Below are 24,312 nucleotides of genomic sequence, written 5' to 3' on the forward strand. Positions count from 1 at the left end.
CTATTGGTCAATTGCAAAGTATGCAGTTTTCACTCAGGTCCTCCTTGACCATGCAAATGAGGACTTGAAATAGTCAACAGGGATTGGCCCAATAGCTTGGATAGAAAGGCTTATGTGTATTGAGTCAGAAGCCCCAGGGGGCAATCAATGTACACAATAACCCGGTCTGCTTAATTACTACCTCTGAGAGGTTACATTTCTTTAGACAATAGAATGCTAATTCAATACAGCTGACAGGAGACTTCTGACCTTTAGAACAATACAGTGTCTTTTAGCGTAAACACATACATCTTCAAACACAGAGGGGGTAATTATCTCCTAGAGATGTGTCGTCTGACACCCGCTCTTAACCTGCAGAACACAATAAAAGGTATTTCACAAGCTGGTTCCACTTAGCATTTCAAAAGTCTGAGCTAAGCATTGAAGGGTCATTGTCTATTGACCTAGTCAGGACAACTATACCACTTGAAATGTGTCCAGTATCTCCTGCAATGAACTGTCAGTAATGTCCCATCTTCTGATATACATGAATTAGGATTTCAAGTAGAAACATTCCAGCACTGCAAGGCAAGGTCCATGACATATGGAAGGAAGGGTTGTGTTCTGTCTGACGTCACAAAGCTAGTCTTAAACAGCACCTAGATGGGACAAATGACTATGTGCACTTTGTCGCCTGGGGAACAGAATGCATTAGTAGAATCAGTGAGACTTCTTCTTTTCGCTCTTGAATACAGATTTTGGAATGTGCTTTTGAAGATCGATATCCAGCCTTTCGAGTCGACACCAACTTAGCTGAACTGTGCCCAACTCTAAAGCCTCGTACGAATGATCGGATTTTGCAACGGGAATTGTTGCAGGATGTTGTTGGAAAATCCGACCGTTTGTATGCTCCATCGGACAATTGTTGTATTTTTCGACAACAAATGTGGGATAGCATGCTTTAAAATTTTCCGACAACTAATGTGTGCTATCGGATTATCCGATCGTGTGTACACAAGTCCATCAGAAAAAAATCCAAAGTACAAACGGGGTCTGACTGGTATGTATTTTGGTGGAGGGGTGGGGGATCTATGCATTTATATATTTTTTTTCTTATTCTCCCTGTAGGATGTGCTATAGAAAATTTGGCATTTGGAAAGACCAAAAGTGATGCATTTAAATTCATTGTCTGTTTCTTTACCTTTAAAAACAAAACAACAAAAAAAGTTACCCCTCCAAAGGTCCCCCAAAATACAGGGAGTGCAGAATTATTAGGCAAATTAGTATTTTGACCACATCATCCTCTTTATGCATGTTGTCTTACTCCAAGCTGTATAGGCTCGAAAGCCTACTACCAATTAAGCATATTAGGTGATGTGCATCTCTGTAATGAGAAGGGGCGTGGTCTAATGACATCAACACCCTATATCAGGTGTGCATAATTATTAGGCAACTTCCTTTCCTTTGGCAAAATGGGTCAAAAGAAGGACTTGACAGGCTCAGAAAAGTAAAAAATAGTGAGATATCTTGCAGAGGGATGCAGCACTCTTAAACTTGCAAAGCTTCTGAAGCGTGATCATCGAACAATCAAGCGTTTCATTCAAAATAGTCAACAGGGTCGCAAGAAGCGTGTGGAAAAACCAAGGCGCAAAATAACTGCCCATGAACTGAGAAAAGTCAAGCGTGCAGCTGCCAAGATGCCACTTGCCACCAGTTTGGCCATATTTCAGAGCTGCAACATCACTGGAGTGCCCAAAAGCACAAGGTGTGCAATACTCAGAGACATGGCCAAGGTAAGAAAGGCTGAAAGACGACCACCACTGAACAAGACACACAAGCTGAAACGTCAAGACTGGGCCAAGAAATATCTCAAGACTGATTTTTCTAAGGTTTTATGGACTGATGAAATGAGAGTGAGTCTTGATGGGCCAGATGGATGGGCCCGTGGCTGGATTGGTAAAGGGCAGAGAGCTCCAGTCCGACTCAGACGCCAGCAAGGTGGAGGTGGAGTACTGGTTTGGGCTGGTATCATCAAAGATGAGCTTGTGGGGCCTTTTCGGGTTGAGGATGGAGTCAAGCTCAACTCCCAGTCCTACTGCCAGTTTCTGGAAGACACCTTCTTCAAGCAGTGGTACAGGAAGAAGTCTGCATCCTTCAAGAAAAACATGATTTTCATGCAGGACAATGCTCCATCACACGCGTCCAAGTACTCCACAGCGTGGCTGGCAAGAAAGGGTATAAAAGAAGAAAAACGAATGACATGGCCTCCTTGTTCACCTGATCTGAACCCCATTGAGAACCTGTGGTCCATCATCAAATGTGAGATTTACAAGGAGGGAAAACAGTACACCTCTCTGAACAGTGTCTGGGAGGCTGTGGTTGCTGCTGCACGCAATGTTGATGGTGAACAGATCAAAACACTGACAGAATCCATGGATGGCAGGCTTTTGAGTGTCCTTGCAAAGAAAGGTGGCTATATTGGTCACTGATTTGTTTTTGTTTTGTTTTTGAATGTCAGAAATATATATTTGTGAATGTTGAGATGTTATATTGGTTTCACTGGTAAAAATAAATAATTGAAATGGGTATATATTTTTTTTTTTGTTAAGTTGCCTAATAATTATGCACAGTAATAGTCACCTGCACACACAGATATCCCCCTAAAATAGCTAAAACTAAAAACAAACTAAAAACTACTTCCAAAAATATTCAGCTTTGATATTAATGAGTTTTTTGGGTTCATTGAGAACATGGTTGTTGTTCAATAATAAAATTAATCCTCAAAAATACAACTTGCCTAATAATTCTGCACTCCCTGTATATAGAAGACCCTTGGGTCTGTGTGCTGTGTTTTTCAACAACAAAGAAACTGTCAATCAATTATCAGCAATTTTTTAACTTTTTTTTTTACTTTTTTTCTTTGTAAATGTCGGTGCTGCTGCAGCACTTTCTGTGCATCACAGAGATGCTCTCCCTCAACGGCAGGATTAGGATGCCCTCCAGGCATGTTGTTTTAACCACATCCTGCCTGGCGTATAGCAAAATGACGGCGGGCGGTGGCTCTCCCGTTCTGAATGAACGTCATATGACATCCCTCAGAACAAGCTGCTCGTGCGGCGCTCGGTGGTGTGCGCTCCGACACACCGCTTCTTTGATCACAGTAAAGAGCCTTTGACTCTTTACCATGTGATCGACTGTGTCCAATCACAGCTTAACTCGGAAGTGTTGCTTATGCGCAATCCTCTATTTACTCTGACAGAGCGTGAGTAGATGAGAGCCGATAAGCAGCTCTCCTGACAGGGGGATCTGCCTAGATAATCAGTGCAGTTATTATCAGTGCAGCCCCATCAGTGATACCTTTCAGTGCCAATAAAGGCTGCCCATCAGTGCTGCATATCAGTGCCGTCAGTGCAGCCTCATCAGTGCACACCAGTGAAGCAGAAAACGTATTTACAAACTTTTATAACCGAAACGAAGAAAGAATTTTTTTCAACATTTTTGGCCCGTTTTTATTTGTTTTAGCAAAAAACAAAAACAATTTGGTTATTAAATACCACCAAAATAAAGCTCTATCTGTTTCATAAAAACGGTAAACATTTTGTTTGGGTACAGCATTGTATGATCGCGCAAATGGTTATTCAAAGTGCAATAGTGGTAAAAGTTGTCCTGGGCAGGAAGGGGGTGAAAGTGCCCTGTATAGAAAGGGTTAAAGGAATTGGACATTTTCAATGTTTCCCTTTAAGCACCTAAAAAAATCAGTTAAAGGTTTGTTTATTATTTTCTAAATAGGTTCTTTTAAGCTAGTGCATTGTTGGTTCACGTAACTTTTCCTTCGATTTCCCTTCTAAATGTTTTTTTCTTTGTCTGAATGTCTCACTTCCTGTTTCTCCTCAGTAAGCTTGCCCCCATCATATGAGGGTTAGTCAGCCAGAACAGCTTACTGAGGAGGAACAGGAAGTGAGAAATTCAGACAAAGAGAAAAAACATTTGGAAGGAAAATTGAAGGAAAAGGTAAATGAACCAACAATGCACTAGCTTAAAAGAACCTATTTAGAAAATAAAAAAACAAACCTTTAACGTTTGGTACTACTTTTGAATAGAGGTTTAGAATATTTATTCAGAAAAAAAACACTACACAACAGCGCATGATTAACCACTTAAGGACCAGCCCATGTACATATACGTCCACAATATGGCACGTACAGGCACATGGGCGTATGGGTACGTCCTCGCCTATTAGCGGGTGGGGGGTCCGATCGGGACCCCCCCCGCTACATGCGGTGGTCGGGTACGCTCGGGGAGCGATCCGGGACCACGGCGCGGCTATTTGTTTATAGCCGCTCCGTCGCGATCGCTCCCCGGAGCTGAAGAACGAGGAGAGCCGTGTGTAAACACGGCTTCCCCGTCCTTCACTATGGCGGCGCATCGATCGCGTCATTCCCTTTATAGGGAAGACACGATCGATGACGTCATTCCTACAGCCACACCCCCAAACAGTTGTAAACACATACTAGGTGCACCCTAACTCCTACAGCGCCACCTGTGGTTAACTCCCAAACTGCAACTGTCATTTTCACAATAAAGAATGCAATTTAAATGCATTTTTTGCTGTGAAAATGACAATGGTCCCAAAAATGTGTCAAAATTGTCCGAAGTGTCCGCCATAATGTCGCAGTCACGAAAAAAATTGCTGATCGCCGCCATTAGTAGTAAAAAAAAAATAAAAAATAAAAATGCAATAAAACTATCCCCTATTTTGTAAACACTATAAATTTTGCGCAAACCAATCGATAAACGCTTATTGCGATTTTTTTTACTAAAAATAGGTAGAAGAATACGTATCGGCCTAAACTGAGGAAAAAAAATGTTTTTATATATGTTTTTGGGGGATATTTATTACAGCAAAAAGTAAAAAATATTGCTTTTTTTTCAAAAGTGTCGCTCTATTTTTGTTTATAGCGCAAAAACTAAAAACCGCAGATGTGATCAAATACCACCAAAAGAAAGCTCTATTTGTGGGGAAAAAAGGACGCCAATTTTGTTTGGGAGCCACGTCGCACGACCGCGCAATTGTCTGTTAAAGCGACGCAGTCCCGAACTGTAAAAACACCTTGGGTCTTTAGGCTGCATATTGGTCCGGGGCTTAAGTGGTTAAAGGGTCACTAAAGGAATTTTTTTTTTTTTAGCTAAATAGCTTCCTTTACCTTACTGCAGTCCTGGTTTCATGTCCTCATTGTTAGTTTTTGCTTTGATGTTGCTGTAATTCCTCTCTGTTCTGGACACTTCCTGGTTGTCTGTTTCCTGATCACCACAGTACTGGGAGATTTCTCACTGTGGTGACTAATCAAGGAGGTGTGGTTACTGTGTGTCAGCACCAATCCAGTTTCGTTTTACAAAGCATCACTGCCCTCTATTGGCTCTTTGTCTCTGTACATCAGAGAACCAGGAAACAACAGCAACAACTAAACTAAACTGCAGGTACATTATATGATTTGTTTTTTTATCTATTTTTAATCATTTTTAAAAGGAATCAGTTAACTATTATGTCTCTATACCCTGTAAACAATCATTTCAAAAAAAAATTCCTTTAAGGTTTACTTTTTTCATTTTGGTCATAACGATGAAAACTGTTGATTTGCATGGTTTATGATGTAACAGTGTATTTTTTTTTTCTTTTGCAGGTCATGGTATTGTTGAACCAATTCAGATAAATATAAAAACAGGTTAGTATCTTTTTAAGCTACCTGCTTAATTTTGACATTTATTTATTGTGGTTGTAAACCCTTACATATACCCCCTATGAAGTGACTGGATACACAGAGATGAAACAAATCCTCCCATATGTACCTGTCTATCTACAGCCGTCTGTCCCCTACATCCATTTAAAGTGCAGAATTTACACAGGATCTCTCGGCTCTGAAAAGCAGTGGCTGAGAGCTGATTGGAGGGAAGGGATGCACCCCCATCACACAGGAACAGAGCTGAGGCTGCCGATCAGCTGTAGCTCCCTCCCTGTCACCATTTTTCTCTTGGTGTCAAGGAAAACTTGTTAGAAGTGACTTCTGCTTATAGTAGAGGAATGTGGCAGCTGGCAGAAATTATACTTGGTGCTCTGGATTGAGACAAGTACACACTATAGAGGGACGTGCTTTGTTCATATATTTTATGTCATTTCAAAACCTTGTGACAAAAAATAAGATCTGCAAAACCCTGTGGAAGAGAGGAGATTCAGCACAGTTGGCATCTATGGGGCAAGTGTGTTCTGTTTTTTTTTTAATGTTAATTTTCTTGCGGAATAATGTTGCATCTGGGACGTGATTTGGCGTATGTTGGTTCCCAGGTAAGGTTATCTCGGTCTTTCTCTTTTTGTGTCATGAGCAGTTTAGTATTATGAAAACCATGAGATGGCTAGATTATAGTTCAAGTGACATGGCACTCAGGAGCACGCATCCATACACTTTCATCACTAGCCATGCCACCAAGAGGGCTTGTTTGAAAGCAATTTTACTTCTTGGTCTAAAATATGTGAGAGCCGGTTCACACAGGGGCGACTCGGCCGCCTGACAAGCCGTGCTCCGCTCTATTCAATAGAAACGTTCTAATAGGAGTGACGCAAGCCGCTCCGACTTAGAAATATGTACTTGTGCGACTTTGGGGGCGACTTGCATTGAGATCGCCTTGCTGAGTCGCCCCCAAATTTGTGCCGCCCCTGTGTGAACCGACTCTAAACAGTTTGGTCTCCATTGCTGATGTTTTACTTCAAAAACAATACAGCTGAAGAAAAGGCATTGAAATGTATCTCCTGTTATGTATACAAGGTCATATTCCTAATTATAAAAAGTTCCACTTTGGATTCATCAGACCATAATACATTTTCCCACAGTCTTTTGAGAGACTTCAGATGTGTTTTTGCAAAATTTAGCTGGGCTTGGATGTTTTTTCTTCTTCTTGCCACTCTACCCCATAGCCCAGACATATGAAGAATACGGGAGATTGTTGTCACATGTACCACACAGCCAGTACTTGCCAGATATTCCTGCAGCTCCTTTAATGTTGGGTTATGCCTTTTTTGCAGCCTCCCTGACCAGTTTTATTTTCATCAATTTTCGAGGGACGTCCAGTTCTTGGTAATGTCACTATTGTGCTATATTTTCTCCACTTGATGATGACGACCGTTTTCATTGTGTACCATGGTATATCTAATGCCTTGGAAATTATTTTGTACCCTTCTCTGGACTGATACCTTTTAGCAATGAGATCCTTCTGATGCTTTGGAAGCTCTCTGCGGACCATGGCTTTTCTAAAGAATGCAACTAAGAAAATGTCAGGAAAGACCTACTAGAACAGCAGAACTTTTATTTAGGGTTAATCGGAGGCACTTTAAACCACTTCCTGACTGGCTCACACCAATACACGTTGGCACTCTAAAGAGGGATACCGTTGTTATGGTAGCAGCTAGCTCCCATAACCCTGGTATCCTCTTCTTCAGTAAGCGGTCCGGTTTCAGATAAAAGTGGTTTCTGTGGCGGATTCGCCGCAAGAACACTTTAATTGGCAGCGGAGGCAATTGGGTCCTCTCCCTGGTCTGGTATGGAGACGAGTGAGGGGAAGATGACCCACACCCCTCTCCATACCATTGCAGGGCCGAAGCGAAGTCAAAACGTAATTTCCGCCCATAGCTTTTTAAGAGACTTAAAAAAAAAAATGTTTTTAACTTGTGAACACCAAATCTCAGAGGCTCGGTCCTTAAGTGGTTTAAATGATAGCAGGTTTGTACTGACTCCTATTTAACATGAGTTTAAATGTGATTGCTTAAAGTGGAGGTTCACCCTCAAAAAAAATTCTGACATCACATGGAGTCGAGCCATCCTACCGACAGAATGCCGGTGTTTTTTTTTTGTTTTTTTTTCAGCACATACCTCGTTATGACAATTTTCACCCCCCCGGCAATCCCGCGGGACTGGGCGTTCCCAAGCACTGCCTGTGATTGACAGGCTTCCGAACGGCGCATACTGCGCGTCACAGGTTGCCGACAGAACCCGAAACGTCGGTGCGCAGGCGCCGTATAGAGCTGCACCGACGTTCGGGTTTTTTCTGCAACCTGTGACGCGCAGTATGCGCCGTTCGGAAGCCTGTCAATCACAGGCAGTGCTTGGGAACGCCCAGTCCCGCGGGATTGCCGGGGGGTGAAAATTGTGATAACGAGATATGTGCTGAGTAAAAAAAAAAAAATTCTGTCGGTAGGATGGCTCGACTCCATGTGATGTCAGAAATTTTTTTAAGGGTGAACCTCCACTTTAATTCTGAACACGGCTACATTCACAGTTATAAGGGGGTTACTTTTGCAACCACTTTTTTTTTTTTTTTTTTTTTTTTTTCCCCGCGCACACAAAAGTCCTGAAATGATTTATCCTTGCCTCCATAATTTTTTTACATTTTACAGAAACCTGACATTTTTTTGAAGTGATGTGTAGAATTTTTATATCCACTGTATGTGTCCTGCAATCTCACTAATATCGATTATACTTACGGTAAATGTGCTTTCCATTTAAAAATACCTTTTTGAAAACATTTTGAAATGGCTTGAAAGCATAATTTTTTATTATTTTAATACTAATTTGGTGTAGGATGGAACAGCCCCTGTGTCAATCAACTCGCAATACAGTTCAGTGTCTTGAGTGTTGGCACTGAATAGAATACATTTAATGAATTAAAGCAGTTGTAAAGATTCATGTTTTTTTACCTTAATGCATCTGCTCCAACACTGCCCGAATACCAGGCCCTGTGAGATCTTCACTCTCCCCTATGGGGGGATCAGATGAAAAATAGGATTTTCCTCTGTCTGCATAATCGGACCATAGTGGGGACTGATGACATCGAGTGTCAGTGGATGTTCATCCGCTGACACCCGCTATCCCATAGGGATACATGTATGTCTGTATTTCAGCCAAAAACGGATGGATGAAATACGGACATATTGTCCATACATGTGAAAGGGCCCTTACATTTTCTGGCAGTGTTGGAGTCTGCTTGCTCCCTCCTGGCCCCATACCTTTCCATTAGTCTATCCCAGTGGTCTCCAAACTGCAGCCCGGAGGGCCAGATGTGGCCTTTTGCTTGCCTTTATGTGGCCTTTGGGGCACTATTCTGCCCACTTACACCAACAATGGAGCATAATTCCAGACACTGACATAAACAATGGGGCACTATTTCTCCCACTGAAACAAACAATGGGACACTATTCCTCCACCTAATACCAAAGATAGGACACGGTTTACTCCCACTGATGCCAGAAGAAAATTCTAGTCCTGCTTGCCACAGTCCTGCCCCCCAAAAGTCTGAAGGACAGTAAACTGGTGCTTTGTTTAGATAGTTTGAACACCTTTGGTCTAGCCTAATGCTGTGAAAGATTGCCTTTTGGGCCAAAAGGAATGCGTGGGACTCCTATCTTCCTATTTTTCAAGCTTTTGTCAAGTTTGCTAACCTTTGCAAGTTGGCAATCAATTCATATCACATAACTTTCCTTTAAAAACTTAGTTCATTTGAAATTTCCTAAGGCTACAAATTTTCAAGAAGTTGTGTTATTATAGAAAAACATCCTCAAATTGCGAAAAAAATAATTTCCAGGACAATTTAGCCATATTTTGTACTTTTATGTGAAGCAATGTACATTCAAGATTTTGATGAAAGGGAGTTTCACAGTAATTTTAGATAGTTAGAAAAGGTACATTTCTGCAATCATCATGAAACAACCTTTGCCTTGTGCAGCTAATGGTGCTAAAATTCAAGAATCAAGCTTTAAGGCTAGTTTTATGGATCAGATGAAGTCTGTACTTCTCAGATCCAGATATGGAGCACATATTATACCAATTATGTAGGCTTCTATATTCAATCGCTGGATGTATATTTTAAGGCATTAACCCCTTTGATTCCAATACTATTTTTAATGCTTTTAGAATCAGATCACCCATATTATATATTTTCTTAAGGCAGTGGACATGTGTATTTCCAGGAATTTATTTTTTATAATTTTTTTACACATATAATCCAAACTTTTTCTAATAAATGTAAAAAATGAGACGGGCATTATGTTAATAAATATCTAGCCTCAAAGGCACTTGTTAAAGAACTACAATACCGCAAATGCTAAAAAGGGGACACAATCAAACCTTCATGACATATCGGAGTTAAACGATGGCCAAAAAATATTTTTACTTCTGGTTTATAGGGATACCATGCTCCTAATGCATGCTTTCTGCACATGTGTTTTAAAGGAGGGGTCCAGCCTGAGCTTTTTAGGTTGAGCTTCTCCTCTGGGTCACAGAACTGCAATTTGTTATGCATTCCTGTGATCGATTTTCAGCAGAGATCGGTCTGAAGTCCGCTCTCCGCTGATGTCACTGCTATCAGTCGAGGCAGCACGTCACCCTGACTTCCAAAGTCTGGATCCGCCAGCTGCCTTGAGTGATGGCAGTCTCAGCGTCTCAGCTCCCCGCTCCTGCAGAGCTCTGTGCCCCAATGACAGTCAGCATCACTCTGCTCAGGGAGGGGTGAGAACCGAGCCATCGGCGGTGTTCAGTGGCTCAGTTCTCAGTGCAGAGACGGCGGGGGACAGCTGCAGCATCGGTCTGATGCTGCATCCACTTAGGGAAGTATGATTATCCAAAAAAAAAAAAACATATTTCTCTCTTTAACTAAATTTTAAGTATGTGTTTTTTTATTTTAAAATACATTTCACTTTGTTATAAAAACCTAATAACTATTATAAAGGGGCTGAAATACCCCCATGTGATGGTACATTGGCTCTGACAGGTTATCTTTTTATGAAGACATTAGGGAGCTAGGGGACCAGCCAATATAGAATGGGGACAGCAGATCTCCTATCTGCATATTAACCAGCCAGTGCTGTGTTGATATTGAAACTCTGAACTCAGATGTGTTTAAATGTGATTGCATTTTGTGTTGGTGGAGGATGGGCATATGAAATATGACTTCCACAGCCTCTTTTGAGCTCATAATTTTGAGTCTCCCTGCAGTGGTTCCAGGCTCACAGTGTAGCAAGATGAGCACTGATAATCGGGAGGGGGGGTTGGACCCTTGGCTGGAAAAAAAAAGCTGGCTTCACTCCTAGTAAATAGCAGAAAGCCAGTTTATACTTTATACTTTTTACATAGACAAAGAAGATAACGGCATCCATCTGGGAGGGACAGAAAATGGGAAGGGTTAATAAAACCTAGGCTAGACCAATCCTTTGCTTAGTGATTTCCTGTCCCTCGCAGGAACAGGTTTAGAGATTGTTGCCATGAGACCTCAGGTGTGGGTTTCCGTATGAATCAGGCTGGTCCCCTATAACCCCCCCTTAATAGGAATAACTCATATGTTCCTGCAGGTGACCAGCAACTCCACTGACTGTGCTGGACTGTAGCTGTGGTTCCAGGTCTGTAATGGTTGACTTCTGGTTATGGAACCACGGTGGAACCCACAGCATGTGGCCACTCATTAAAATTAGAAGAAAAGAAGTTTAACCTTAAACTACGTAGGAGGTTCTTTACCACTAGAGTGGTGAGGATATGGCATTCCCTTTCACAGCTGGTGGTCTCAGCGAGTTTCAAGAAACTATTAGATAAGCACCTGAACGACCACAACATACAGGGATATACAATGTAATATTGACCTATAATCACACACATAGGTTGGACTTGATGGACTTGTGTCTTTTTTCAACCTCACCTACTATGTAACTATATGTACCGTATTTTCAGGCGTATAAGATGACTTTTTGGATGCAAAAAAATGCATCCAAAGTCGGGGGTCGTCTTATACGCCGGTGACAGTCTCCGTCTGCTGCGAGCGTCAATGATTTAAAAGCCGCTCCTTCTCCTCAGAGTGTCCTGTGATAGGCGGAACACAAATCTTCCCAGCAGCGCCTCTGTTCTGTGTTCCTCCTATCACAGATGCCTTCTCATCCTCGGACGAGATGAGAAGACGTCCCTGATAGGCGGAACACAGAACAGAGGCGCTGCTGGGAAAATTTGTGTTCCGCCTATCACAGGACACTCTGAGGAGAAGGCGCGGCTTTCAAATCATGGACGCTCGCAGCAGACGGAGACCGTCACGGCCTGGAAGTCAAATCAGCAAAACGTGAGTGATGGCACTGTTCGCACAGTGGGGGGCAAGTTCAGGCCCAGTGGGGGGCAAGTTCAGGCCCAGTGGGGGCAAGTAATGTAATGGCACAGTGAGGCATGTAATGTAATGGCACAGTGAGATTTGAAAAAGTCTGTTTCTGTCAGCGGTTCTGGCTACCCCTCAGCTTCCAGACCTTTTAGGTTTTAAATAAATTGTTATAAAAATTAAATTTCTTTACATTGTTCTTGTCTAGCACCGTCAACATCCCATTCCTTCCACTGTTTTTCTCTACTATACCAGGGATGAGGTGCGATTTTTGTATTTGTGCTTGATTGGATCATAATTTCCTTCCTTCAAAACTTTTAACCACTTAGTTACCGGGCCTATTTTGGCACTTTTCTCCTTTATGTAAAAATCCCAATTGTTTTGCTAGAAAATTAATCAGAACCCCCAAACATTATATATTTTTTTTTAGCAGAAACCCTAGGGAATAAAATGGCGGTCATTGCAACTTTTTTTTCTCGCACGGTATTTGCGCAATAATTTTTCAAACGCCTTTTTTTAGGGGGAAAAAACTGTTTCATGAATTAAAAAATAACAAAACGGTAAAGTTAGCCCAATTTTTTTTGTATAATGTGAAAGACGGTGTTACGCCGAGTAAATAGATACCTAACATGTCACGCTTTAAATTTGCGCACACTCATGGAATGGCGCCAAACTTCGGTACTTAAAAATCTCCATAGGCGACGCTTGAATTTTTTCTACAGGTTACTATTTTTGAGTTACAGAGGAGGTCTAGTGCTAGAATTGTTTCACACGCTCTAACGCACGCGATGATACCTCACATGTGGGGTTTGAACGGTGTTTACATATGTGGGCGGGACTTGCATGCGCGTTCGCTTCTGCACGCAAGCGACTGGGACAATGGCGTTTTAATTTTTTTTTACTTAATTTTTTTTTTTTACACTTTTTTATTAAAAAAAAAAATTTTTGAGCACTTTTATTCCTATTACAAGGAATGTAAACCTCCCTTGTAATATGAATCACTGTGACAGGTCCTCTTTATGGAGAGATGTGGGGTCAATAAGACCCCACATCTCTCCTACAGGCTTACAAGCATGAAATCGGTGAAAATAAATCACCGATTACATGCCGACAGCCGCGATAGCGGCTTTGTTTACTTCCGGGTACCGGGCATGACGTCATAACGTCGCGCCGGGTCCTCCGACGGTCATAGAGATGACTGTGACCGTCTGGTCACCAGTCATCTCTATGCTTCACCAACGAGCACCGGCCGATTCGCTCTCCGGGCCCCCGATGGCACGGGAGAGCCCTGAGAAGCACCGGATGGCGGCGGGAGGGGGGGCGCTTTGATCATTCTTCTGGTGCACAGAATCGCCGGCTGAAGACGGCGATATCTGAATGATGCCTGTAGCTGCAGGCATCATTTAGATATCACCGCACAAAGCCGAGGACGTCCCAGGGACGTCCTCGGGTCTGAAGTGGTTAAAGCATCGCCTATGGATAGTAAAATTTACATGTTTGTCGCTGTGGCACAGGTATGCGCAATTTTAAAGCGTGGCATGTTTGATATCTATTTACTTGTCCTAACATCATCTTTCATATTTTACAAATAAAGTGGGTTATGTATTGCTTTTTGGAATTAAAATTCAAATAGGGTATTTTTATATTGTGTTTGAAAATACAGTGTAACATAAAAACCTGCAAAACCCACCAATTTATTCGGGAAAACCCTCTGCTTTAAAAAATAAAATAAAGTTTAGGGGTTTTAACTAATTTTTCTAGCAAAAAATACTGATTGTTACATGTAAACAAGAGTGCCAAAAAATACTTGGGCCCAGATTCACAAAGAAGTTACGCCGGCGTATCTCGAGATGCGCGGCGTAAGTGTATATTTGCGCCGCCGTATCTATGCGCCGTACCCACAGAACTAGATACGCCTGAAATTGGGCTTCTTCCGACCGACGTAACTTTCCTACGCCGGCGTAGCTTGGGCGCATATTTATGCTGGACGCATCTGGATTTTATATTCAAATATGCAAATGAGGGAGATACGCCGATTCCCGAACGTACGTGCGCCCGACGCAGGTTACGTGCGCTGCGTGTAAGCTGTACGTCCGGCCTAAAGTTATCCCTCATAAAGCAGGGGTAACTTTGCACCAGACGTGCGCAGGTCAGCTGGAGAGCAGCTTCAGCAGCACTGTTACGGACGAGCTGAGCCACACTTGCAGGACAACACATCCGTATGCCAACATGCCAGGGGCAGGCATGGTCATAGCACTACTAGTGTGTTTAGAGGTGCGTAGAAGGAGGAGGGCACAGGAGAGGATATACCGAACGCGAGAATGAACGTCTTTGGCATGGGGGATTCGGAGGTGTATCGCATCTTCAGATTCAGCACTACTGTCATCCTGGAAATAGCCACAACCCTGCATGATGACATCACCAGCCAGACACACCGCTCACATGAAGTGCAGCCACTGGTCAAGGTACTGGCAACACTGCATTTCCTCGCCAGTGGATCATTCCACCGTACAAGTGGAGTAGTGGCTGGGATGTCACAAACCACCATGAGCAGATGTTTGCACCAGGTTGTCCCCGCAATCCTCAAACGCATGTCCCACCAAATCATCAGACCCACCCATGAGCATCTGCGGCAGAAGGCAAGGAATGATTTTGTCAGAATTGCAGGATTCCCACGCACCGTGGGGGCCATTGATTGTACCCATGTGGCACTACGCCCGCAATCGTAAGCACTGGCATTCAATCAACGTACAGGTGATAGCTGATGCCCAATGCCTGATATGGCACGTCTGTGCCAAACACCCAGGGGCCAGCCACGACGGCTACATATACCGTCAAAGCAACATCCCAACAGAATTTGAACAGAACGTGTACGGGGACAGCTGGCTGGTTGGTGAGTGACATGGGAGTCAAGCATGACTGTCCGACCCCATGATGCAGACATCACGAGGGGGCACATGCACGACTAACATCCTCCTGTCTTTTCCCTTCCAGGTGACTGCATATGCACTTGGGCCCCATCTCATTACTCCATTCCGCAATCCCCAAACCAGAGGAGAGAGAAGATACAATGCTGCACACATACATACCCGTGCAGTGGTGGAACGCACATTTGGCCTCCTGAATTCCCATTTCCGATGCCTGGATATGTCCGGGGGTACCCTGTTGTATTCCCCAAACTTTGTGTGCCAGATCATCGGTGCATGTTGCGTGCTGCACAACTTCGCCATGAGAAAGGGCCTGGAGATTGACATACGTGATGACCTGACCCCCGAACCAGACATTCCCCCCCTGCCCGAGGCTACCCCGTCTGCTGAGGGAACAGAAGTCAGGAATTGCCTCGTGGAACGCATCTTTGCACGTTAAACACACACATTCATCATGGCACAAGGAGAATGCATGCATGCACACCACTGTGGTCCCTAGCTCACACACACCACATCCACATCACATTGGATTAGCCCAAGTCCACCGTGCAGGACTTGGAAGCAGCAACGCCGCGCCAAGTCCCCAATTATGTCGCTGTCGAATTCATACCACATTCACACGGTCGTGGGGATAACTTCTCCCCGACGACCCAGGGTGACACACCTTACTGGCAGGTATGTCACCCCCACATTCACACACCAGTCACACTGTAGCCTGCACTCTGACCGTGTGCAGTAATTAATAAATAAAAAAAACTCATCACCTGAGCAAACATAAAATAAAAGTGCTCATCACCTGAGCAAATATAAGGAAAACCCCAAAAAATCAGTTTCCCTGTCTTGGGCCAGGCCTGGTGCCACGGGACCTTAATTGTCTGGTGGGAGCCTCCGGTGGGGGGGGTGGGGCATCAGGTGGAGGAGCATCCCCTGGTCTCTCTCTGGCTGGCTGCCTGCCCTCCAAAGCCACGGCAATGCGGGTGAGTATCACATTGGTCTCCGCCTGCACCAACCGCGTCTGCCTCCCCTCCGCCTCGATGGCAGCTGTATTGCCCTGTACGGCCTCTGCCAGGGACTTTACCTCTGCCACAAGGTTTGCCGTTGTGGCTTTCAGCTCCCCCAGGCAGGTGACCATCGCTGCACTGTTGCCACTGACATCCAGGAGTGCGTCATTTATGTGGCCCGTGGAGGCCAGGCTGTCTGCCACATGACGCATCTCCACGCCAACTGCCCCTGAGGGACTGGATCTAAGGCGAAGGATCCTTAGGGGCTCGATCTGATGGCGATGGACCCTGACCCATGGGGGTGGAAGTGTGAGACGGCCCAGCCAATAGGGAGGAATCCTCCAAATAGAGGCATACCTCCTGATCCATATGGACCACATCCTCCTCAACCACCTCTTGAGTTGAGGTCTGGGCAGTCCCCTCCACCAATGACTCCTGGCTTCCCAGGGGGTCAGACTGAGGTACAGGATGTTCCGGGGATGATGGCGTGGGACGGCCACAGGCAGCAGATGGCCCTGCTCCCTCCTGAACATCTGTGGATGACACAAAACATTCACATGTTGGTGGACCCACACACTTGTCACATGTTCCCTTCCACCCCCTCACATGCTACACACCAGATAGGAGGTAAAACACACTTACCTGTCCTCAAGGCCGGTTCAATAGAGTCATAGCCCTCCACTTGCTCCCTCTGAAGACACCGGGCAACCACCTGCTCCTCAGGAGTCAGGCTAATAACAGAGGCTGGTCCACCTCCAGTGCCCCTGGCATGCTTCCTCATTGTGCCAAGCTTCTCTTTGACCACACGACGCAGGTCATTCATTTTTTTTAAAATGTCCTTGGGGGTCCTTACCTCATTCCCAAGGGCATTGACCTGTGTGGTGATCTTCATTAGAATCTCATCCCTCTTGGCCTGTTTTACTCTCTGCCCCATGGAGGCGAGCATCGTACCTCTCCATGGCCAAGATCACAATGGCCCTCTCTTGTGGGGAGAAGTTCTTCTTCCTGCTCTTATCCCTCCTAGACGCTGGAGCAGACATGGCACAATGCAAAAGTACTTACACCACCAAAAACCAAATGGGTGTACTTTTGCACTCGACGGGCGCATGTCTGGGCGTATTTATACACTGGGCGTAAGCGGTGGGCCGGCGTATCTCAGGGATTACGCCGGGCGTAGTTGTGAGCATGCGCAGAGGGGTGCGTGACATACGACCACGTCACGGCGCATGCGCCATTCGTTCGGTCCTTCATTTGCATGGGGTCACGCTTTATTTAAATGGATCACGCCCACTTCCTTCCTACTTTGAATTACGCCAGCTTACGCCAACGAATTTACGTTACGCCGGCGCAAGGTTGGGCGCATTTGCTCTGAGAATACGGTGCTTGCCTCTCTAAGTAACGTTGGCGTAGCGCATATGAGTTGCGCTGCGCCGGCATAAAGATGCGCCAATCTACGTGAATCTGGGCCACGGTCTTTAAGTGGATAGACAATGTCTTATTTTACAAGTGTGGGTTGGTTTTTGCCATATTTAAAAGGGCAACAGGGACTCTTTAAAGTGTATTTATATTCAAAATCATATATTCGTTTCCACATTGAATGTTCATTATTTCTAGCCTACTCATATAAGCAAGAATGATCTTGAAGCTTTTATATCTAAAGTGATTGTATAGTCTCATGGGTTTTTTTCCCCCTTAAAAATAACAAACATGTTATGCTTATCTGCCCTGTTGCAGTGGTTTTGCATAGAACAGCGCAGATCCTCCTCTTCTCGGGTCCCTCTTTGGCTCTCCTGACCCCTCCCTCCTGACGAGTGCCCCCACAGCAAGCCGCTTACTATGGGGGCACCCAAGTCAAGTCACAGCTCCCTGTGTCCATTTAGACATGGGGCTTGGCTAGGCCATGCCCCTTTTCTCTCCTGATTGTCTCACTGACTTTGACCGCGCCAGGAGCCAATGGTGCTCTGCTGCTGTCTCAGCCAGTGAAGGGGAGAGTCCTGGGCAGCCGAATCTCATGCAACATCGCTGCATAGAGATGGGCTCATGGTAGGTATTAAGGGAGGCTGTGGTGGCTGCTGCACACAGAAGGCTTTTTTATCTTAATGCATAGAATGCATTAAGATAAAAAACCTTCTGCCTTTACAATCACTTTAAAGTGTTACTAAGTCCACAACACTAAAATTAGTCTGTATATGCACTAGTAAAGCCTGCTTGTTATACTCACTGTGAAATCTAAGGGTTTAATCCTGCGCATTGTGTAAAAAGGCTGTTTTATCCTGCCTTATCTGATTCTCCCCTTCCATAGTCCCCACTCTATCTTCTGGTTGTACAGAACCTTGGGGGCACTCTGCACCTGCTCAGTTTTGTCTAGAGTTTTTTTTTTTGGGAGTGTTCGTGTGATCACCACAGGGCCTATCAGCACTGCCCAGACAGGGGGTCAGGGGTCCTGCAGTCTCATAGTACAGTCAGAGTAAAATAAAAACTCCTCCTACAAGCTTTACCCTGACACTGATAGAAGTCACAAGACTGTTATATACTGCTGATGGGAAAAGGTATTTAGCAGTTTATATTTATTTATATTTTATTTTCTGAATACAGGACGTAGTGGTATTGGCCATGAAGAAATGACGAAAAGAAAAGCAGAGGAAAATCTGGAAAACTACAGGCGGAAGGCTTTTATGAAGACACAAGCAGAAGAACAAGCAGCTGATGATTTCAGGTAAGAGAAAATGCTTGTAAATATTTGTGCATGCTTGAGTTACATATGCTGCTTAGCTAGAAAGACTGAAACCATAGGCACTTGCAGTGAAGATGTTTCCCACCAAAGCCATATATCTTCTGTCTTGTTTCTAGTGTGGCTTAAAACGTAAAAGCCTACAACTAGGGCAATATTTAAAGTGGTTCTAAACCCAGATATCTGCCCCCCTGGATAGGGCACACCACCGCCCACAGATTTATTTATATACAAGGGGCTTTTAAAATGTTGTCTTGTACCTGATTTGCTCACAGCGTGGAGCACATGTCTGACACGCGATGCGCTGTGGCTTAGCTCTGCCCCCAACTTTGGCCATGCTGCGGTGATGGGAAGGACATCAATCACGGGACTTTAACCACTTGCCGCCCGCCAATGACAGATTGACGTCGGCAAAGTGGTTGTAGAATCCTGACTGGACGTCATATGACGTCCTCAGGATTCTGATCTGCTGCGCGCCCCCGGGGGCACGCATCGCGGCGATTATTGTTGCAGGGTGTCAGTCTGACACCCCGCAACACCGATCAAGGTAAAGAGTCTCTCACGGAGACTCTTTACCACGTGATCAGCCGTGTCCATTCATGGCTGATCACGATTTAAATAGGAAAAGCCGGTAATCGGCTTTTCCTCACTCGCGTCTGTCAGACGCGAGTAGAGGAGAGCCGATCGGCTGCTCCTGTGACGGGACGGAGGGGGTTTGTGCTGATCGATTATCAGCACAGCCCCCCGAGGATGCCCACTGGACCACCAGGGATGGCCACTAGACCACCAGGGATTAAAAAAAAATAAAAAAAGTATGCCACCCTAGACCACCAGGGATGAGGACGACACAAAAATGGATGCCAATCAGTGCCGCAATGGATGCCAATCGGTGCCCACAATGGGCATCACTGATTGGCAGGCATTGTTTGGCACTGATTGGCATCCATTAGTACAACACATACGATAGTGCCTATCTATGCCCATCCGTGCCACCTATAAGTGCCCACCCATGCCGCCTATCAGTGCCGCCTATTCGTGCCCATCTGTGCCGCCTATTCGTGTCCATCCGTGCTGCCTATCCGTGCCCAGCCGCGCCGCCTATCTGTGCCACCTATCCGTGCCCATCCATGCCGCCTATCCAAGCCCATCCATGCCGCCTATCCGTGCCGCCTATCAGTGCCCATCAGTGCCGCATATTGGTGCCCATCAATGCCACCACATCAGTGCCACCTCATCGGTGCCCATCAGTGCCGCCTTATCAGTGCCCGTCAGTGCAGTACCATCAGTGCCTATCAGTGAAGGAGAAAACGTACTTATTTACAATGTTTTATAACAGAAACAACAAAAAACTTTTTTTTTTCAAAATTTTCGGTCATTTTTTTAATTTTTTTTGCAGAAAATAAATATCCGAGGTGATCAAATACCACCAAAAGAAAGCTCTATTTGTGGGTACAAAATTATAAAAATTTAGTTTAGGTACAGTGTAGCATGACCGCGCAATTGTCATTCAAAGTGTAACAGCGCTGAAAGCTAAAAATTGGTCTGGGCAGGAAGGTGTATAAGTGCCCTGTATGGAAGTGGTTAAAGGAGCTCCAGTCTCCCCCCCAAAAAATGAAAAGTCAGCAGCTATAAATTCTGTACTATATTAAATAATATATGCAAATACTCGCTCAGCAGACTGCGATGTCACCACTAAGGGATCTTGTTGATGGGTGTGACTTTCGGTTTATTGGTCTGTTTACTTCCATGTGAATAGTGTCTTGAGAAAGATGGACTGAGCTTCATCGAAATGTTTACCATAAAAATGATGCTGTTTTGATCCTACCTTCTCTTCAATACCCATTAATGCCTCTTTACAGTTTTGTGTGTGTGTGTGTGTGTGTGTGTGTGTGTGTGTATAGATCGATCTTTCCTCTTTTTTTTTTTTTTTTTAGTACAGTGCCTTGAAGTATTCATACCCCTTAATTTTCCACATTTTGTCATACAACCAAAAACGTAAATTCATTTTAATGGGATTTATGTGATAGACCAAAACAAAGTGGCACATAATTGTGAAGTGGAAGGAAAATGATAAATGGTTTTCAAAATTTTATACAAATATCTGAAAAGAGTGGTGTGCATTTGTATTCAGCCCCCCTGAGTCAATACTTTGTAGAACCACCTTTCGCTGCAATTACAGCTGCAAGTCTTTTTGGGTATGTCTCTACCAGCTTTAGTGCCATTTTTGCCCATTCTTTGCAAAATAGCTCAAGCTCTGTCAGATTGGATGAAGGGCATCTGTGAACAGCAGTGTCGAAGTTTTGCCACAGATTCTCAATTGGAAATGAATGTGCTTTGAGCTAAACCATTCTATTGTAGCTCTGGCTGTATGTTTAGGGCGTTGTTCTGCTGGAAGGTGAACTTTCGCTCCAGTCTCAGGTCTTCTGCAGACTCTAACAGGTTTAAAATGAATATAATGTAAGGGTGCAATCAGGGAAGCTAAGATGGAACACGAAAGGCACATAGCGGAGGAGAATAAAAAAATATCCCAAGAAATTCTTTAAGCATTTAAATAGTAAGAAATGGAGGTCAGATCCTATTGATCCCATAAAGAATGATGAAGGGAATCTGGTTACTAAGGATGGGGAGATGCCAAAGGTATTGAATTTATTCTTCTCCTCAGTCTTCATGAGGGAATCGAGGGCTTCAGTAAAATGTGTATCCTCATGACATGTATCGCCCCACGGCTAACAGAATTTGAAATAGCAATAGAAATTTAGCAATAAGTCACCGGAACCAGATGGCTTGCACCTGAGGGTCCTTAAGGAACTTAGTCAAGTAATTGCCAGACTATTGTTCCTAATTTTTACGAACAGTCTACCGACTCGCATGGTACCAGCTGATTGGAGAAAAGCCAATGTAGCACCAATATTTAACAAAGGGCCAGGATACATCCCTGGGAATTACAGATCAGTTAGCCTAGCATCAATTGTATGCAAGCTCTCGGAGAGTAAGATCAGGGACTATATACAAGATTTTAGTAATGACAAAGGTATCATTAGCAGTAATCAGTATGGATCAATGAAGAATCGTTTTTGCCAAAATAATCTATTAACCTTCTATGAGGAGAAGGCCATTTTTTTTTAGAACGGGCGGTCGGCTCTTTAGAGATATTGTTGTTATTGTACAAGATTTATATAGCGACAACAGTTTACGCATTGCTTTACAATAAAAAAGGACACAATACAGTTATAATACAATAAAATACAAGATTAAGAGGGCCCTGCTCAGAAGAGCTTACAATTTAATAGGTTGGGGCAGGTGGTACAAAAGGTTGTAACTGTGGGGAATGAGCCGATGGAAGTGGTAAAAGATTAGTTAGAGACGTGATAGGCTTCCCTGAAGAGATGAGTTTTCAGGGATCGTTTAAAGGTAGCAAGAGTAGGGGATAGACGGACAGGATGAGGTAGCGAGTTCCAGAGGATGGGAGAGGCTCTGGAGAAGAACATTAGTTGGAGGTTTCGTTTGTAAACAGGGGAGAATTTTAGAGATGTTACGGCTAAAAGCTGCTCAGCTGGTATCCTAGAGTAGTAGGATGTTTTTTTTTTTTTTAAAGTGCCCCTGTCCCCGCAAGCTCACGCAGCAAAGAAAATGCACACGTAAGTCGCGCCCACATATGTAAACGGTGTTCAAATCACATATGGGAGGTATTGCCGTGATCGTCGGAGTGAAAGCAGTAATAAGCACTAGGCCGCCTCTGTAACTCTAACCTGGTTACTGTTAATTTATTTTAACGCGTCGCCTATGGAGATTTATAGGTACCGTAGTTTGTTGCCATTCTACGAGTGTGCGCAATTTCAAAGCATGACATTTTGCGTATCTATTTACGCGCCGTAACAACATCTTTCACAATATACAAAATAATTGGGCTAGCTTTACTGTTTAATTTTTTTTTACTTGTGAAAGTGTCTTTTCCCAAAAAATTTCGTTTGAAAGAGCGATGCGCAAATTCAGTGTGACATAAAATATTGCAACGATCGTCATTTTATTCTCTAGATTCTCTGCATATATATATATATATATATATATATATATATATATATATATATATATATATATATATATATATATATATATATATGTGTGTGTGTGTGTGTGTGTGTGTGTGTGTGTGTATAATATAATATATATGTGTATGTATTGTGACAGTCAGGTAAATCTGTGGGTGTTGTCACAGACGGGACATACATTTCTGCCTTGTTTAGACAATACACCAATTGTTGTTAGGCGTCGGTTGCAAGGGTGGCCAGAAGAGGCCTAAGGGCGTTGGAGAACTTCAGCTGTTCAGAATGAGGCAATTAAGGCCTCTATAAGTAATGCAGAGGATTCCCACTGAAATGCTGCCTCCTGAGGCTTTGTGAGTAAGGAGAAGCAGTGTACTGAAAGTCTTCTGAGGAGGTGAGGAGAGGATTGTATTTTCTGTGTGATAAAAATCAAAAGACTATTGTTTGTATGACCAGCAGTGTCTGCCCAGCACTAGGCTGTGCCAGACTCCATAGATAGGTTCCTGTGTGGTGAAGATAGACGCCCCAAGTGGCCAGAGTTTATTTTACGTTTGATTTTGTTTATGCTGTTTGGATGCTTGCACTTGTTTCCAGCAAGATGGAAGAATAAACCAAAATCTTTGTTTTCAACCGTCTTCGACTGCCTGTCTGTATAAATTCAGTGTGTAGTGAACCCATCCAGGGGGTCACACTCCCCGCTACTGAGCTAACCCCTTACAGTATGTATGTGTGTATGTGTGTGTGTGTGTGTGTGTGTATATGTGTGTGTATATATATATATATATATATATATATATAAGTATATATAATATAATGTTTGGGGGTTCTAAGTAATTTTCTAGCAAAAAATACGTATTTTAACTTGTAAGCAACAAATGTCAGAAATAGGCTTAGGCATGAAAGGGTTAATAGCAAGTGGTTTTAAAGCCAACACAAATGGCAAAAGAGGTAAAGGACAACCCTGATGAGTCCCCCTTTGATCATTAGGGATGCAGTGGGAGCTGTACATTACATTAAATATAGATACGAATTTTGGCCCAAAACTGAGCGAGACAGGACATAAATAGTTCCAAGACAGGGAGTCAAAGGCCTTTTGTATATCTAGAGTTGGCATCATTCCCTGTTGGGGCCCTTTTCCACCCCAGTCAGAGTGAATAGCTGACATAATATCCATAATTCTCCTGATCTGATGCCTGGTGATTAAGGGTAGGGTTGTCCCGATATCGATACTAGTATCGGTATCGGGACCGATACTGAGCATTTGCGCGAGTACTTGTACTCGCGCAAATGCTCCCGATGCTTTACCGATACTTTTTTTTTTCACCCGGGCTGAGAGGGGGCGGCTAGCAGGTGGAGGGTGGACTGAAAGAGGCGGAGAGGGGGCGGCTAGCAGGCGGAGAGGGGGCGGCTAGCAGGCGGAGAGGTGGCGGCTAGCAGGCGGAGAGCTATGATTAAGCATT

General features: G+C 43.9%; 1 protein-coding gene across 1 annotated transcript in view; it reads left to right on the forward strand.

Annotated features, from left to right (window-relative positions):
• GPATCH11 (G-patch domain containing 11) overlaps positions 1 to 24,312 on the forward strand; it is a 91,837-nt gene that overhangs the window by 42,125 nt on the left and 25,400 nt on the right. The window contains exons 3-4 of the mRNA XM_040350798.1: positions 5,661 to 5,702; positions 18,674 to 18,794. Coding sequence (XP_040206732.1) covers positions 5,661 to 5,702; positions 18,674 to 18,794 — 163 coding nt within the window. The remainder of the gene's footprint in view (positions 1 to 5,660; positions 5,703 to 18,673; positions 18,795 to 24,312) is intronic.

Source organism: Rana temporaria, chromosome 4 (assembly GCF_905171775.1).
Source record: "Rana temporaria chromosome 4, aRanTem1.1, whole genome shotgun sequence".
In the NCBI taxonomy this organism is placed as follows: Eukaryota; Metazoa; Chordata; class Amphibia; order Anura; family Ranidae; genus Rana; species Rana temporaria.